Below are 18142 nucleotides of genomic sequence, written 5' to 3'. Positions count from 1 at the left end.
AATATCCAGATTCCTCAGATGTGGCCAGGGCACTCCTGTGGTGGAGGAGGTGCCTGTGCCAGGGCACGGGGTAGGTACATGGGCATTTTCTGCAGGTTTTGATCAATTTTGCAATGAACTAAATCTGTGGTATAAAAATAAAGTCTATTAAAAGAATCCAAGGCCCCCTCTCATCTCTCGATAAGATAAAGTCCCCATCCATTTTGCTCCTCTCAGTCCTGGAGAAAGGAGAGGCCACATCCCACCACCTTCCACCCTCATGGACCCCCAGTCCGGACCCCATGCCTTTTCTCGGCATCCTCTGACCAGCAGGACTCGCGGTGATGGGGAATCAGGCACCTGACTTCTCCTTCATCCACCTTTGAGTGGGGGCCTCCAGCCTTGACCTTTGCTCTGAGTTTTCCAGGAAGGTCCAGAGCCAGTTCTCCCATGACGTGATCCGTTTCCAGGGCAGGTTCCAGGGCGAGATAAAAGGATTGGGGCTGAACAGGGTGGAGGGAGCATTGGAATGGCACTCAGGGCAAAGGCAGAGGTATGCATGGCAGCGCCCTGGCTGTCCCTGCCAGGGGCACGGGCACTGGGCACCAGAGCCACCCAGGCCCCCAGGACGGTGCTGCCCTTTGAAGCCATGCCCCAGCGTCCAGGCAACAGGTGGCTGAGGCTGCTGCAGATATGGAGGGAGCAGGGTTATGAGCACCTGCACCTGGAGCTGCACCAGACCTTCCAGGAGCTGGGACCCATCTTCAGGTAAAGCCCTCCCTGGCCCTCGCTGGGAACACCCAGATCCCTGCCCCTGCTGCCCAGGACCCTGCCGTTCCCAGCTGGTCCTGGGGCTCTGCATCCTTTGGAGGATGGGGAGGAAGGGCAGCACGTGCTGGTCTGTGGCTCTGCCAGTGCAGGCAATGGTGTGGAGCAAACCCCGGCTCGCGGCAGAGAGGGCAGGACTCAGAGACACTAAGGTAGACAGGTTCCAGGGAGCCAGCAGGAGGGCTTCAGCTGTGAAGCCACTAATCCAGGAGTGGGGAGGGTGACAGGAGACTGCCGGATGGGGACTGCAGGGTGGGGCCAGGGAGGACATGATCCCGTCCAGCAGAGCCTTGTGCTTGGCCCCACAGGTCCGAGTCGGGAGGACCACGCACGGTGTGGGTGATGCTGCCGGAGGATGTGGAGAGGCTGCAGCAGGTGGACAGCCTGCACCCCCGCCGGATGAGCCTGGAGCCCTGGGTGGCCTACAGACAACATCGTGGGCACAAATGTGGCGTGTTCTTGCTGTGAGGGGCAAGCCGGGAGCTGGGACCTTGGGGCAGGGTGGGCAGCCTGGGACGTGAGAGAGGCAGGAGCTGAAAGTACGTCCGCCCTGGGCCCGTGTGGCAGGTGGTGAGAGTGAGCACCCAGCTCGGAGGACGGCCGTCCCCTGGGGTCACATCTGTCCTGCAGCTGGGGAAGCGGGGCAATGGTGGGAGAAATGGGCACGGGCACCTCTGCAGAGGAGAGGACGCAGAGCAACGAGCCCTTCTGTGTAGGGAGAACCTGCTCTGCACCGACTTTGGCGGCTGCTTTCTCTTGTGGCTGGGGACTCTCCTTCCCACAGTCAGGAAACTGAGGCGCCGAGAAGGGGGCTCCCACTGGCCCAGGTCACAGGCTGTGTGTGCTGAGCCTGGTGTCCACCAGGGCTGCAGCCTCCCCATAGGGCGCCCTTGGCTCCTGCAGTCCTGGCAAACCTTGGTGATGGGGACAGTTCTGGTCAGCAGGCAAGTGGGGACACAGGTGGCTGGTGGCTCCACTGCTCTCAGAAGCAAGGCATGAGGTGGGGCGGTTGATGGCACTGGGGAGATGTTTCCTGGGCCCTGGAGAGGGTGGTGCCTTGTCAGGTGGGCAGGGAGAGGCTGGTGCTTGGAGTCGGTCACCTGCAGGGACGTTGCCATTAGGATGGGGGAAGGACTGGACAAGAATGTCACAGCAGCGACAACCCCCATGCCATGTCAGGAAAGGAATGCTCTTGGGAATAGTGGGGTTTAGGTAAAAGGGCACCCATGGGTGGGGGTCTTCACTGAGGCTGGCCTACAGACCACATCTGGGGAGTCAGGACCCAGGAAGGCAGGTCCAGGAGGCTGGGTGCGCATGTGGGAAGGAGGGGGAGCGCTCCTGTGTGTGTGCGTGTGTCTTGTATCTGTGCACATGCCTATGTGTTTCTCTGTACCTGCATTTGCACATGCATTATGTGCATGCCTGAGTGTGTGCATGTGTGATGTGTGGTGTGCGTGCACCGGTGTCTCTGTGTGTGCATTGGCAGGTGCTGGCATGGGTGTAGTGTCTGCATACGTGCACATGTGTCTCTTCACACACGTGTGTTGAGGTCCTGCATGGGCACACGTGTACATGTGTCTCTTCACACACGTGTATTGAGGTCCTGCATGGGCACACCTGTGCATATGTGTCTTCTGCCTGTCATCCCTGTCAACACCTGACAGCAGCCAGCTGGACATAAATAAAGGATTTTTGCAGGAATGTGGCTGAGAGGGGAACTTTCTCCCCACCATTCCCTGGGAGCATCCATGGAGCCCCCACCACTGTGAGGGCCCACATGGGATGAGATGGTGCCAGCCTTGGGGCGTCAGGTCCCAGGAATGACCTCAGTTACCCCCTCAGAACGTGTGGGCAGAAGCTACCATCTCATCCCCTGTTTAGAACTGAGTGGCCTTTGCCCAGCACCTGTAGGCCGCTCTGAGAAAAGGCTGGAGCTGGAACAGAAGCAGGCAGCGTCCTCCAGGGCCCCCAGTCAGCTCCCTGGAAGCCGATTCCATCTGGGGACAAGGGAGACGGGATGCGGATCGGGGCCTGTGTCTTGCCGGGCGGCATGACAAGCTCTGCCCTGGCCTCTGTAGGAACGGGCCTGAATGGCGCTTCAACCGATTGCGGCTGAACCCGGATGTGCTGTCACCCAAGGCTGTGCAGAGGTTCCTCCCGATGGTGGATTCGGTGGCCAGGGACTTCTCCCAGGCCCTCAGGAACAAGGTGCTGCAGAACACCCGGGGGAGCCTGACCCTGGACGTCCAGTCTAGCATCTTCCACTACACCATAGAAGGTGTGGACCAGGTGGGAAGGTCCAGCCTCAGAGACCATGGAGTGGCCAGGGACGGGGATGGGGGGCTGGAGGGAGTCGGGGAGGCAGCCAGGAGGCTGGGGGCTGCCTTGGGCTCACAATGCCTCCTCCCCACAGCCAGCAACTTAGCCCTTTTTGGAGAGCGGCTGGGCCTGGTTGGCCACAGCCCCAGCTCTGCCAGCCTCAACTTCCTCCACGCCCTGGAGGTCATGCTCAAATCCACCGTCCAGCTCATGTTCATGCCCAGGAGCCTGTCTCGCTGGACCAGCTCCAAGGTGTGGAAGGAGCACTTTGAGGCCTGGGACTGCATCTTCCAGTACGGTAAGGCCAGGGACCTGGGCAGTGCTATGGGGCAGTCTCGCTATGGGGCCCAATTTCTCCCTCTCCACTGCCCGGGGGAGAATGGAGGCCACAGGGAGGGGCCGGGGATTCCTCACTGTCTTGCCAGGGAGATTGAGAGCGAGGCTGGGACTGGGCTGGACTGATCTTGGGAATCCGGTGGTCTCCCTCTCACTGGACAGGCGACAACTGTATCCAGAAAATCTATCAGGAACTGGCCTTCAACCGCCCTCAACACTACACGGGCATCGTGGCAGAGCTCCTGTTGAATGCAGAACTGTCACTAGATGCCATCAAGGCCAACTCGATGGAACTCACTGCAGGGAGCGTGGACACGGTCAGGCCGGCAACGAGCCCCACCCACAGAGAGTGATGCCAAGTCTCCCTCCCGGGCAGTGCCTGCCAATGCCACCCTGCACCCACATGCCCCATCCCTAGGCTATGGGCCCCGCATTTCTGTTACCCTCAGCCTTCTCCCTCCATTTGTCAAGGGTTGAGATTTGCAGGGGAAGGGAAATGTGAGCTACCCCTCAGGAGACAGAGTTTGCAGTTACCTGTGTGGGGAACCATGCTCCAGGCCAGGAGGACGGTGGATGAGGCCCCGGACACACAGTACTGCAGTCCCCATTGGAAAGCTCTGGGCGTGCGAGGAGAAGGAGGGTGGAGAGGCAGCTGGAGGCCTGCATAGGGCAGCCTTCCCAGGGTGCCTGTCACCTGGGGCCAGAGCTGGGGACCCATGGGAGGGCAGGGTTGTGGAGAAGGTGGCAGCACCAGCTCCAGCCTGTGCAGAGGGGCCTGTGGGTGCCCAATGGAGAGAACCCAATGGAAGCAGATGGAGCTGGAGCTGCAGAACTCCCCAGACGATGCTGAGGTTCAGCCCCCTGCCCTAATGGTGGCTGTAAGAAGCCCCTGAAGAGGCTGCAGGGGACCTGGGCCTTGGTTGAGATAGGGGTCACCTTTCTCTGAAGAAGTCAGGGAAACTGGTCCAAGTGATCATCAGGGTTTCAGATCCGGGGTTCCAGGGCTCTGTCATGCTCAGGGCATGCATGTCCCCACCCCACAGAGGGGGCTGTCCTGGGAGGGGTGTGTCGGGGGCTGAGTTCTGTGCAAGGCCTGACCCTGCAGACATGGCTCCTGCAGACGGTGTATCCCTTGCTGATGACGTTCTTTGAGCTGGCTCGGAACCCCGACGTGCAGCAGGCCCTGCGCCAGGAGAGCCTGGCCGCCGCGGCCAGCATCAGTGAACATCCCCAGAAGGCAACCACGGAGCTGCCCCTCCTGCGGGCGGCTATCAAGGAGAGCTTGAGGTGGGTACTGGCTGAGCCCTCCCTGTGGCCCCGGCCACTGCTGGAGAGCAGCCCCCACTGGGGGGTGGCAGACAGAAGCTGGGGCTGATAAGCAGCGTCGCCCAGCAGCCCATTGCCCTGCACCTGCTCTTCCTCTCCCTCAAGAACAGGGACCTCTTCTTCCTCTGGAATCCCTCTTCAACACCCTGGGGATTAATGTGGGGTGTGTCCTTCTGGGCTTGGGGCTGCTCAGATTAGGGGAGGTTGGGCCTGGCTCAGTAAGTGCAAGAAGCTCTTCCTTACAACCTGGGCTTCCCATGGGCCGGGGACATTTGGGGGTCTTGGGTGGGAAGGCTGCAGAGGGCACGGTACGCCCCGTCCAGCTGAGGACCCTTTCTATGGATGCCCCCACCTCCAGGCTCTACCCTGTGGGTCCCTTTGTGGAGCGAGTGGTGAGCTCAGACTTGGTGCTGCAGAACTACCACATCCCCGCTGGGGTGAGTGAGCCCCACACCCCTCCAGCTGAGAACCTCCCTCCCCAGTCTTCCTGATCCCCGCTCTGCACTGTCTGCAGACATTGGTGCAGGTTTTCCTCTACTCGCTGGGTCGCAATGCCGCCTTGTTCCCAAGCCCTGAGCGCTACAACCCCCAGCGCTGGCTAGACATCAGGGGCTGTGGCAGGAGCTTCCACCACGTGCCCTTTGGCTTTGGCATGCGCCAGTGCCTGGGAAGGCGCCTGGCAGAGACAGAGATGCTGCTGCTGCTGCACCACGTGAGCAGACCCGGGGCCGGGGCGGGGCCTGGGCAGCAGGGGCGGGGCCTGGGCAGCAGAGGCGGGCCTGGGCCCCGAGGGCGAGGCTTGCATGGTGTGGTTGGGACCTGGGAACAGTGGATGGGGCCTTGGTTGGTTGAAGTAGGGCCTGACCAGGAAGGGTCTGTGCTGAGCAAGGCATGGCAAGGTCTGAGTGAGGTTGCTTCTAAACAATGAGGTGGGGACTAGAGGAGTGGGGTGGAGCCTGTACAGGATAATGAGGCTTGGGCAAGACCTGGGCAGGAGGTAGTCTGGGCCTGGGCTGTTAGGTGTGGCTGGTCAGGAATGGGACAGCTTGGGGCACAGGTCTTCAGCATAATCCTTACACCTGGGAGGGTGGGAGGAGGCTGCCCCAGGTCCGTGGGTTGTGGACCAGGCTAGATGGAAAACCGGCTTCTGTCCTAGGTGCTGAAACACTTCCAGGTGGAGACGCTAACCCAAAAGGACATAAAGATGGCCTACAGCTTCATACTGAGGCCCAGCACGTACCCCCTCCTCACCTTCAGGGCTCTACACCCAGGGTCCCAGCCTGGCCACCAGCCTCCCTCTGCCTGACCGAGGCCACCTCGTTTCTCTCCCACACGCACAATGTCCAGAGCCACCCCTCTGTCAGCCAGCCCTAGCACAAACGGAACACCCGAGGGCCTCAAGGACCGGGGCTTGCCAGGCTTGCCAAACAGCAAGGCCAGGGCACAGCTGGATCAATCTCACTGGCAGGGCCCGGCCTTGTCCCCAGCCCCACCTGGCTCCTTCTCCAGCAAGCAGTGTCCGCTGAGCAGTTTGCCCCCATCCCTCCCAGCGCTGGCTCCAGGCCATGCAAGCGTGCTGTGATTTTATCCCTTGCCTTCCTGCCTAGTGTCACATGTCCCTGTCCCTCGCCCTGTTGGGGGAAGCAGCAAAGGAGAAAGGACCTCCAGAGCGCCTATGTAAATTGACTAGAGTAACATAAACAAGGAACAACAAACTGCGGAAGCCCCAGGAGGCCTCTGAGGAGGAAGCCTCTCCATGCCTGATGCTTTAACACTGTTTACTTATAGGTCAGGCAAACAAGAAAAAGCTGCAGTCTGATAGAAACCACGTAATTCAATCACCCAATCTAAGTTTACTAGCAGTCAAAGAGCTGAAATTAAAGCTGTGATATTAGCATTAAAAAGCCTTTTCTGCTCAGCCCATAAATATAGTAACTTGGCTTGCTCAGTTTATTTACAAAAAAATCTTAAAACAGTTTTATTAAGTCGAATCTCACTTATTAAGTTAGTTAATTAATCTCAGCTTTATTAAGTCGAATCACAGCCCACTGCCTGGGCCATCAGCTTATGGCAATAAGCAGGCAGAGTTACAAGTGATAATAACACTGCTTAAGCAAGACACACAGAAACAGAAAACTTAGAAAAACTGAAAGAAATGATAAGTGAGAGAGAGAGAAGGAGGTAAGGAAGGCAAAGAGAAAGAGAGGCACAGAAGGTGAGACCCAAGAAGGACACCAGGTAAGGGGGAAAGAAAGAAAGATTTAAAAAGCTCTAAGATTGCACCTTAGTAAGGAAGGTTATAAAAGAAAGAAAGTTTAACCTAAGTTTGTCAGTGAAAGTTGTAAAAATGTTATAAAAGGGAATTTATGCAAGTAGGTTGTATAAATTTTGGTTTGAAGGTCTAAACAAGTTTTAAAACATTAATTGTAAAAAACAATTCTGTGTGTAAACATATTGGTTAAAAGTTAAAAGTATCTAGTTCTGTAAACTAGACAGTAAAATAAAACAGCACCTGGAAAGGCCTTTAGACAGCAAGCAACGAGGAGGGACCCAGAGGGCCCTGGATGCCCCTTCACAGCAGGAAGTAGGTACAGAAGAATGACCTCCACCCTATTTCCCAAGAGTTCTGGGTCCCAACTCCTTAAGGAAAAAAAGTAAGAGTGGGTAGTTAGGTTGTGAGGTGCTTAAGGAAGCTGCTGATGGACCGGCAGCCCTAAAAATGGAAGAAAACACGTGGAGGATCTGACTGCTGTTGTGATTATGTTACTGGTCTGTTCCGGGCTCCAAGATGGAGCTGTCCTTGCTGACCTAGCTTTGTGAAACAAAATCAGCGGGGAGACGGAATACTCCACCCCCAATATGCAGTTACACTTAGCCCTTACAACTTTAAATGTTTTGAACATTTCTAAGGATCGGGTTTGAACAGCAGCCGAGCAGCATTTATCAGGACAAAAATGGAATCCTCAGGAAGGAAAATTAATCTGGTGGCAAGACTCACTAACAAAAGGTTGGGAAAAGACGATGTAGTAACATGCGGCATGGAGAGCCTTCCTCCTCAGAGCCCCCTGCAGTTTGCTGTTCCTTGTGTATAAGTCACTTGTGACCGATTTATGGAGGCGCTCTGTAAGTCCTTTCTCCTCTGCTGCTTCCCCCAACACGCCCCTGGCCAGAGCCTCTGTACAGACTGTGTCGGAGTCAGTAAGTGGGATCCCAGCACCTCAGAGTCAAGTTCCCTCCTGCAGCCTGCCTCAGCTAGAGCATGTCCTGAGCACTCTGGAAGTTGTCACCTTGGAATAGGGTGCTGCAGCATAGAGTAAAAAGGCCCCTGTGGTCCCTTGTCCTGACACATCCCCATTTTCAAGTGATACAACTGAGTCTCAAGGGACCTATGTCCCTACAGCTGATCATGTCAGCCTCGTGCCCCGGGCCTCGTCTTCCATGGACCAGGCCTTGTTCCAGCAGCGGGCGTTGGGTCCTCTGCTTCCTGTGCTGTCCCCTGGGGAAGGTCCCGAGGATGCTGTGAGGAGATGGAAGAGTCATGTAGGGCGGGAAGCTTGGGTGTGGTTCCAGAATGTTTCTGCCAACAGGAGAGACAGGATTGGGCCAACAGGGACTCAGAGGCCTTTTATTCACTCGTTCCTGATTGATACGGAGTTATGCCATGTGCCACGACCTGGGGTGGGCACAGGGAGGCTGCGTTTCCCAGCGTGAACCTGCCTGTGGGCCTCATGTGCTCCTTAGCCCAGCAGAGAGAGTTGACCCCTCCTGAACTGACCACTCCACAGTGCTCCCGTGCAGGGAGAGGAAGTGCCCAGGGTGAGAGTGCGTCAGCCAGACTGTCCTTATCCCCAAGGATTTTCATCAGGGCAGAGGTCACAGCCACCAGCTCCTGGTGGCTGATGAGGATCAGAGCTTTTGTTTCCCCGTGAAAGGGGAAATCCCTAGGCCATCATTCCAGGTGTGGCCAGTAGTTCCAGGACACCCTCAGAGACTCGGGCCAGTCACCCTGTGATTGAAGCTTGCTTCCCCACCCTGGGCAACACAGCGCAGCACCAGAGAATATGGGGGGAACAAGTTGCATGGTCCCCAGGGTCGGCGTCCTTGCCTATGGGGCTCTCGCAGACTCCCCTTCAGCTCCCCTGGCCAGACTAGGTCATGGGATCCTAAAATAAACCTTGCAAAACATTTTAAAGCTTTTTATCTCAAAATTACCATAGATACATTCAAATTTGTTGACATATATATACAGGCAGGTCCCCCACGCCCTTTGCACAGCCTCCCGCGGTCAGCAGCTTGCATTTGTATAGAGCAGTCTTCAAATCAGGAAATTGACAGTGGCACGATTCGCTGAGTTTATTTAGAACTTACCCGTGAAGTGTGTGCCTGTGTTTGGGTGTGTGTGTGCGTAATTCTGTGCAACTCCATCCCATATGTAACTTTTTGTGTGTTTTTAAATGTAGGCTTAATTATCACTCAGATGTGGTGGGGACCACAAGCCAGGAGACAACTTGGTTGAAAAAATAGTGTGTTACTGACAGCGTGCAGTGGCAGGGGTGTTCTTGCCATCATCACCACATTGGAAGCATCCAGGTCCATCTGGAGGCAGAGGTTCTAGTTCTTTCTCGGGGAGGAACCAAGGAAAGCAGGGTAGGCAGGCTCGGGACTGATCGCCTTGCACGATTACTCAGGGCTCCGAGTCACAGGGATTGTCTCTGGCTGTCTGGTGCCTGACTCTGGTGGGGGTGTCTGTGTAGGGGAGCTGTGACCTGGAGTGTGTGAGCCCCCTGGACATGGTGGCTGGCACAGGGCTTGCTTTGGCAAGACTGCATAGGAATGGCACTCACCGGGGGGACCTTGACCATCTGTAGTAATTGGCCAGCCCTGGTAGGGCATCGTCTCCAGGATACAAGCCCAGAAAAGCATCAGAAGCACAGAAAATAAAAAGGTTGATTACACAATTGGCCTGGTGATGCTTGGATGTCATATTGAGAAAGCACTGGGGTCGTGACCGATGAGACATTACGGAGCAGGGTGTAAGACGTCCTGAGCAGCAGGAAAGACTTTCAAAATGTGTGTGAATAGGACGGAGCGCAAAGCACAGGGGGTTTTGTGGGTGGTCCTTCATTCAGTTCTTCATTGATATGCTATTAGCCAATGAAATAGATCTGAAATTTCCAGAGTCTCTAACAGTGTCTGGGCGGTGTTGCCAAGTGTGTTTAAAAGTGTGATTTTGTATATATTCCTATGTACACCATGATTTTATTTATTAATTTTTTTATTTCCATAGGTTATTGGGGAACAGGTGGTATTTGGTTACATGAGTAAGCTCTTCAGTGGTGATTTGTGAGATTTTGGTGCACCCATCACTGGAGCAGTGCACACTGCACCCTATGTGCTGTCTTTTATCCCTCACCCTTTTCCCACGCTTTCCCCCTGAGTCCCCAAAGTCCCCTGTGTCATTCTTACGCCTTTGCATCCTCATAGTTTAGCTTCACCCCACTTATGAGTGAGAACATACGATGTTCGGTTTTCCATTCCTGAGTTACTCCACTTAGCGTGATAGTCTCCAGTCTCATCCAGGTCACTGTGAATGCCATTAGTTCATTCTTTTTCACGGTTGAATAGTATTCCATTGTATGTATCACAGTTTCTTTATCCACTCATTGACTGATGGGCATTTGGGTTGGTTCTGCGTTTTTGCACTTGCAAATTGTGCTGCTATAAACACACATGATTGCAAGTATCTTTTTTGTATAATGATGACTTCCTTTCTTCTGGATAGATACCCAGTAGTGGGAATGCTGGATCATATGGTAGTTCTGCTTTTAGTCCTTTAAGGAATCTCCGCACTGTTTTCTGTAGTGGTTACACTAGTTCACATTCCCACCAGTAGTTAGAAGTGTTCCCTGTTCACTACATCCATGCCAACATCTATTATTTTTTGATTATGACCATTCTTGCAAGAGTAAGGTGGTAAGGTGGTATCACATTGTGGTTTTGATTTGCATTTCCCTGATCATTAGTGATGTTGAGCAGTTTTCATATGTTTGTTGGTCATTTGTATCTCTTAAGAATTGTCTATTCATGACCTTTGCCTACTTTTTGATGGGATTGTTTGTTTTTCCCTTGCTAATTTGTTTGAGTTCACTGTAGATTCTGGATATTAGTCCTTCATCAGGTGTAGAGATTGTGAGGGTTTTCTCCCACTCTGCGGGCTGCCTTTGTATCTGCTGACTGTTCCTTTTGCAGTGCAATAGCTCTTTAGTTTAATTAAGTCCCAAGCTATTCATCTTCGTTTCTGCTTTTGGGTTCTTGGTCATGAAATCCTTGCCTACGCCAACATCTAGAAGGGTTTTTCTGATGTTATCTTCTAGAATTTCTATAGTTTCAGGCCCTAGATTTAAGTCCTTGACCCATCTTGAGTTTATTTTTGTGTAAGGTGAGAGATGAGGGTCCAGTTTCATTCTCCTACATGCGGCCAGCCAGTTATCCCAGCATCATTTTTGAATAGGATTCCTTTCCGCACTTCATCTTTTTGTCTGCTTTGTTGAAGGCCAGTTGGTTGTAAGTATTTGGGTTTATTTCTGTGTTCTCTATTCTGTTCCATTGGTCTACATGCCTGTTTTTATACCAGTACCATGCTGTTTTGGTGACTGTGGCCTTATAGTATAGTTTGAAGTCAGGTAGTGAGATGCCTCCAGGTTTGTTCTTCTTGCTTAGTCTTGCTTTGGCTATGTGGGCTCTTTTTTGTTCCATATGAATTTTAGGATTGTTTTTCCTAGCTCTGTGATGAATGATGGTGGTATTTTGATGGGCAGTGCATTGAATTTGTACAACAGGATTTTGATGCACTTGACAACTACGCATATATTTGAATAATAACATTTGGTGTGTTTCTTATGTCAAGGTAGCAGATTGATCAATTATGTTTTAGAGCATAACAATTGATAAATTAGTAAAGTATATGTAAAAATTAGTGGCATTTTTCCTTGTAACCAAGGAAAAAGAGTGGTCGTGATGGTCAGAGATGCAGGGCAGAAGGTCATGGTAGAATCCTAGAGAAGCTTAGTAGGAGAAGTTCCTGGAGAGTGAGTGGCTCTTTCCCTGGGGGTAAGATGTTGATATGAGATAGGTACCTTCTGGAAAAAGCAAGAATCTCTGTGAATTTTCAGAGTGGCACAGAAAGCATCAACCTTTTCCAGGTGTCCCTTGGGCATGGGAGTGTAGGGGTGTAGGTAGTCCTGGAGATCAGGGATTTTATGAGGATCATGGGTGTTATAGGTGAGTTGTGTCTCCCAGAAATTTCTGCGTCGAACTCCTAAGACCTGGGACCTCAGAATATGACTGTATTTGGAAATAGAGTCTTTAAAGAGATAAACAATGTGAAACTAGGTCATTGGGGTAGACCCTAATCCAATATGACAGGTGTCCTTGAAGGAAAAGGGATTAGAACACAGGCACACACAGAGAGTGTCTCTGTGACATGGTCTACAAGCCAAGGAGAGAAGCTTGAGCAGAAACCGTCCCTGCCAACACCTCCATCTAAGTCTTCCAGCCTCTGGAATTGTGAAAAAACAACTTTCTGTTGTTTAAGTCACCCAGTCCATGGTACTTGGTTATCTCAGCGAAAGCAAACTAATGCGATAGGCTAAGTAGTCAACAAGCTGCAGAAACTCATTACAATTGCTAAAACCAGAGAAAGAAAAGCAATCCATGTCCTGTGTCCAGTTTATGCCTTAGTGTAGCTGAACTCAGGCTTGTCTGCTTGTTGCATAAAAACCAAACTTGAGAGACAAGAGTTGGTGGGAGGAAAAGCAGGTGTATTCAGCAGCCAACAATCTGAGGAGATGGCAGACTAGTGTCACCAAGACCATCTCAAGACAGTATAAATTTTAGGCCCTTTTTACTTAAGGGCAAAGGGAAGAGGAGGCAGGTGTGATTGAGAGACAAGAGTTGGTGGGAGGAAAAGCAGGGGTATTCAGCAGCCAGCAATCTGAGGAGATGGCAGACTAGTGTCACCAAGACCATCTCAAATGTCACCAAGACCAACAGTACAAATGTTAGGCCCTTTATATTTAAGGGCAAAGGGAAGAGGAGGCAGGTGTGATTGAGAGGTGACCAAAGGCCACAGACTCCAGGGTGCCAGCAAAGGTCTGAGGAGGTTGAAAACTTCTTTGTTCTTGATCAGGTCTCAATGCCCCTGTAAATCTTTAACAAAACATAGTTAGCTGTTTACATGCTTTTCCTTTGATCTCAGAGTTAGTTTTGAAAACTACATGATAGCTGTTTTTGTATTATTAACTCAGTGCTCTAAAATTATCCTCATCCATTTGCAGGAATGGGTAAAGGCCCTTTAAACAAAAATGGAGTGAGTTATGTGTGTTCATTGGCTGCTTCACTTTTGCATTAGGAAAGGCATTGCATGGGCATTGCTGGGGAGCTGAGATTTTAGAGCCTGGGATGAAGTTGTGTCTTGAGTTGGGGGAGAATTTTTCCTCAATGGTGAGTTCTTGAGCTGAGTTGAGGTCCTCCAAGGCAATGTCATCTCCTGGGTGTTCTCCTGGGCCAGGCTGATGCCATCTGGGATGTGCAAGTGACATTTTCTTTTTAGTGGACACCTGCTTGAGTTGATGTGGGTCTTGTGTTTATGGCTCTATGGTTTTGTAATGAGTCTGAGGCTGAGCTCCAGCATTAATTGCTCTCTAGGGCAGGTCCACTAATTCAGTCAATTGCCATGGCCCTTAGCCTTAGTTGTTTGGTTGATGAAGGTCAAGTCATGGGGGTCTTTTGGTCATAAGCTTTTTATCAGCCAAATTCAATGGCACGTGGACCTCAGCACAGCCCCAGGAAGACAAGTGCTAAGGTCCTGTTTGTACATCTTCTTTTGAGAAATGTCTATTCAAATATTTTGCTCATTTTAAAATTGGATTATTACATTTTTTCCTATAGAGTTGTTTGAACTCCTTATATATTCTGTTTTTTATTGATTCTAGTCAATAATAATTTAATTGTACATTTAAAAATCATTAAAAGAGTATAATGGTGAGATGGTGTGGCTGTGTGTCCCCACTCAAATCTCATGTCGAACTGTAACCCGACATGTTGGAGGAGGGGCCTGGTGGGAGGTCACTGGATCATTGAGTGGTGGTTTCTAATGGTTTAGCACCATCCCCCTTGTGCTGTCTCATGATAGACTTTTCATGAGATCTGGTTGTTTGAAAGTTTGTAGCACCTCCCCCTTCACACACTCTCTCTCTCCTGCTCTGTCATGGTAAGACAAGCCTGCTTTCCCTATATCTTCTGCCATGACTGTAAGTTTCCCGAGGTCTCCAAGCCATGCTCCCTGTACAGCCTGCAGAACTGTGAGTCAATTAAACCTCTTTTGTTTTTATAAATTACCCAGTCTCAGATAATTCTTTATAGCAGTGTGAAAATAGACTAATACAGAAAATTGGTTCCAGAGAAATGGGGCACTGCAATAACAATACCTGAAAATGTGGAAGTGACTTTGGAACTAGATAATAGGCAGAGGTTGGAACAGTTTGGAGGAATCAGAAGAAGACAGGAAGATGTGAGAAAGTTTGGAACTTCCTAGGGACTTCTTGAATGATTTTGACCAAAATGCTGATAATGATATAGACAAAGATGGCCAGGCAGATGAGGTCTTAGATGGATATGAGGAACTTATTGGGAACTGGAGTAAAGGTCACACTTGCTATGCTTTAGCAAAGAGACTGGTGGCATTATGCCCCTGCTCTAGGGATCTGTGGAACTTTGAACCTGAGAGAAATAATTTAGAGTATCTGGCAGAAGAAATGTCTAAGCAGCAAAGCATTCAAGAAGTGACCTGGCTGTTTCTAAAAGTGCATGCTCATTTGCATGAAGAAAGATTATCTGAAACTGGAACCTATATTTAAAAGAGAAGGAGAGTATGAAAGCTTGGACAATTTGCAGCTTGACCATGGGCTAGAAAAGAAAAACCCATATTCTAGGGAGGAATTCAAGGCTGCAGAAATTTACATAAGTAAAGGTGAGCCAAATGTTAATAGCCAAGTGTATTCATCCTTTCTCACGCTGCTATAAGAACACACCTGAGACTGGATAATTTATAAAGAAAAGAGGTTTAATTGACTCACAGTTCTGCAGCTGGGGACGCCTCAAGAAACTTACAATCGTGGCAGAAGGGAAGCAAACGCATCCTTCTTCACAAAGCAGCAGCAAAGAGAAGTGCAGAGTGAAGAGGGGTGGTGGGGAGCCCCTTATAAAACCATCAGATATTGTGAGAACTCACCATTACAAGAACAGCATGGCGGTAACTGCCTCCGCGATTCATTTGCCTCCCACTTGGTCCCTCACATGACACATGGGGATTATGGGAACCACAGTTCAAGATGAGATTTGGGTGGGGACACAACCAAACCATATCACCAAGACAATGCGGATAATGCCTTCAGGACATTTTGGAGACCTTTGTGGCAGTCCCTTCCATCACAGGCCTGGAGACCTATGAGGAAAAAATGGTTTTGTGAACCAGGACCAGTGCCCAACTGCTCTGTGCAGCCTCAGAACATGGTGTCCTGAATCGCAGTGGCTCCAGCTCCAGCTGTGGCTAAAAGGGGCCAAGGTACATCTCAGGCCATTGCTTCAGAGGATGCAAGCCCCAAACCTTGGGTTTTAACCAGTGAGGCCCAGCATGTGTGCAGAAGGTAAGAGCTGAGGTTTGGGAACCTCTGTCTAGATTTCAGAGGATGTATGGAAACACCTGGATGTCTAGGCAGAAGTCTGCTGCAGGGGCAGAGCTCTTATGGAGAACCTCTACTAGGGCAGTGCAGAGGGAAAATGTGGGGTTGGAGCCCCTACACAGAGTCCCTGCTGGGGTACTGCTGAGTGGAGCTCTGAGAAGAGGGCCCCCATCCTCCAGACCACAGAATGGTAGATACACTGATAACTTGCATGATGCACCTGGAAAAGCCATAGGCACTTGATGCCAGCTTGTGAAAGCAGCAACAGGGGCTCTCTGGGTTCCCGAGAGGCCGGTGCATCTGCTGGGGACTCTTGGCCAGCAAGAGGGTTCCGACCTGAATAGGGGAGTGCATGGAAAAAGAGAGGACAGGCAAGCGGGGTCTGGAGGGCTGAGTAAGCAATGCTTAGACAGCAATTTTATTTTGAACATAGTTAGTATATATATCTTTGTCCTACTTCATTTGAAGGAACAGACACCATTATTTCATACATCAAAGGGAACAGAAAGCCCTCGGGCTACAAGCTTAGGTGGCAGATAACACGATAGTAAAATCAGATACATAATCGGGTACAATCAAGTCATGCAGGTGGGTCTCATTATTGGGTCCTGCAGGTGGGTCTCGTTATCGGGTCGAGGAAACCTATAGTTAAAAGTTAATGATCTATACAAGGCACCAGAGAGGCAGTAAACCTATTATCTTTGCAAACAGCAGTCACAAGAAAAGCACAGTACCCAACAATAGTGGGTAAACAAAGTCATAAATGCAGGAACAGAAAGTAGACACAATGTCTTCTCAAACCACATAGGTATCACATCATCGTCTAGCAAAGTTGTTTTCATATATCCTTTGATTTCAGCTCAGCTTTCCCATAGCTCGACTGCTTCCAATGGGCAACTGTGTCTGGGCTGAAGCTCACCATATGGTGGGGCCCAATTCCGAGGGGCTTCACATGGGAGCATTCCCCACAGGGCTCTATCTTTTAGATCTGCATGGGTGGAGCTGCCCAAGACTTTGGGGGGGCCAGCCCTTGCATCAGTGTCACCTGGATGTGAGATGTGGAGTCAAAGGAGATTATTTTGGAGCTTTGAGATTTAATGTTTGCCATGCTGAGTATGGGACTTGCATGGGTCCTGTAGCCCTTCAGTTTGGCCAATTTCTCCCATTTGGAATGAGAGCATTTACCCAATGTCTGCACACCCCATTATATCTTGGAAGAAACTAATCCATTTTTGATTTTATAGGCTCACAGTTGGAAAGAACTTGCCTTGTCTTACATGAGACTTTGGACTTGGATCTTTGGGTTAAACCTGGAATGAGTTAAGACTTCGGGGGAAAGCTCAAAAGGGATTATTGTATTTTGAAATGTGAGAAGGACATGAGATTTGGGAGGAGCCAGGGACAGAATGACATGGCTTGGCTCTGTGTCCCCACCCAAATCTCATGTCTAATTTTAGTCCGTATGATTGACAATCTCTATAATTGAAAAGTGTTGGTGAGGATATGGATAAAGGAGAACTCTTGTACCCTGTTGATGGAAATGTAAATTATCATTTTTGGAGGAGGGGCTTGGTGGAAGGTGATTAGATCATGAAAGTGTTTCTAATGGTTTAGCACCATTCCCCTACTGCTGTCTCATGATAGAGTTCTCACGAGATCTGGTTGTTTGAAAGTGTGTAGCCCCTCCCTCTCCAATCTCTGTCTCTCTCCCTCCCTCCTGCTCTGCCATGGTAAGATGTGCCTGCTTCCCCTTCACTTTCCACCATGATTGTAGGTTTCCTGAGGCCTCCAGCCAAGCTTCCTGTGCAGCCTACAGAACTGTGAGTCAATTAAAATTCTTTTCTTCCTAAATTACACAGTCTCAGGTAGTTCTTTATGGCAATGTGACAATGGACTAATACAAATTGGATTGCTTGTAACAGAAAGCATCGGTACTTGAGGAGAAGGATGCCTGACTCTCTATGATGTGATCATTACACATCAGTGCTTGAGGAGACGGATACCTCACTCTCTATGATGTGATCATTACACATCGGTACTTGAGGAGACGGATACCTCACTCTCTATGATGTGATATTACACATCGGTGCTTGAAGAGATGGATATCTGACTCTCTATGATGTGATCATTACACATCAGTGCTTGAGGAGACGGATACCTCACTCTCTATGATGTGATCATTACACATCGGTACTTGAGGAGACGGATACCTCACTCTCTATGATGTGATATTACACATTGGTGCTTGAAGAGATGGATATCTGACTCTCTATGATGTGATCATTACACATCAGTGCTTGAGGAGATGGATACATCACTCTCTATGATGTGATATTACACATCAGTGCTTGAGGAGATGTATACCTGACTCTCTATGATGTGATCATTACACATCAGTGCTTGAGGAGATGGATGCCTCACTCTCTATGATGTGATTATTACACATCGGTGCTTGAGGAGATAGATGCCTCACTCTCTATGATGTGATTATTACACATCGGTGCTTGAGGAGATAGATGCCTCACTCTCTATGATGTGATCATTACACATCGGTGCTTGAGGAGATGGATACCTGACTCTCTATGATGTGATATTACACATCAGTGCTCGAG

At 50.4% G+C, this 18142-nt stretch overlaps 1 protein-coding gene across 1 annotated transcript; it reads left to right on the top strand.

Annotated features, from left to right (window-relative positions):
- Window positions 1–508: 508 nt before the first annotated feature.
- CYP11B2 (cytochrome P450 family 11 subfamily B member 2) lies at window positions 509–6094 on the top strand. The gene is made up of 9 exons (XM_064384103.1): window positions 509–747; window positions 1116–1271; window positions 2886–3085; window positions 3221–3424; window positions 3625–3779; window positions 4583–4749; window positions 5147–5225; window positions 5303–5500; window positions 5945–6094. The coding sequence occupies exons 1-9, from the start codon at window positions 509–511 to the stop codon at window positions 6092–6094; spliced, it is 1548 nt and encodes a 515-aa protein (XP_064240173.1).
- Window positions 6095–18142: the final 12048 nt, after the last annotated feature.

This window comes from Aotus nancymaae, unplaced genomic scaffold, assembly GCF_030222135.1.
Source record: "Aotus nancymaae isolate 86718 unplaced genomic scaffold, 86718_ANA_hifiasm-v0.15.2.pri h1tg000036l, whole genome shotgun sequence".
Taxonomy (NCBI): Eukaryota; Metazoa; Chordata; class Mammalia; order Primates; family Aotidae; genus Aotus; species Aotus nancymaae.
This window is presented reverse-complemented; position numbering and strand designations above follow the sequence as displayed.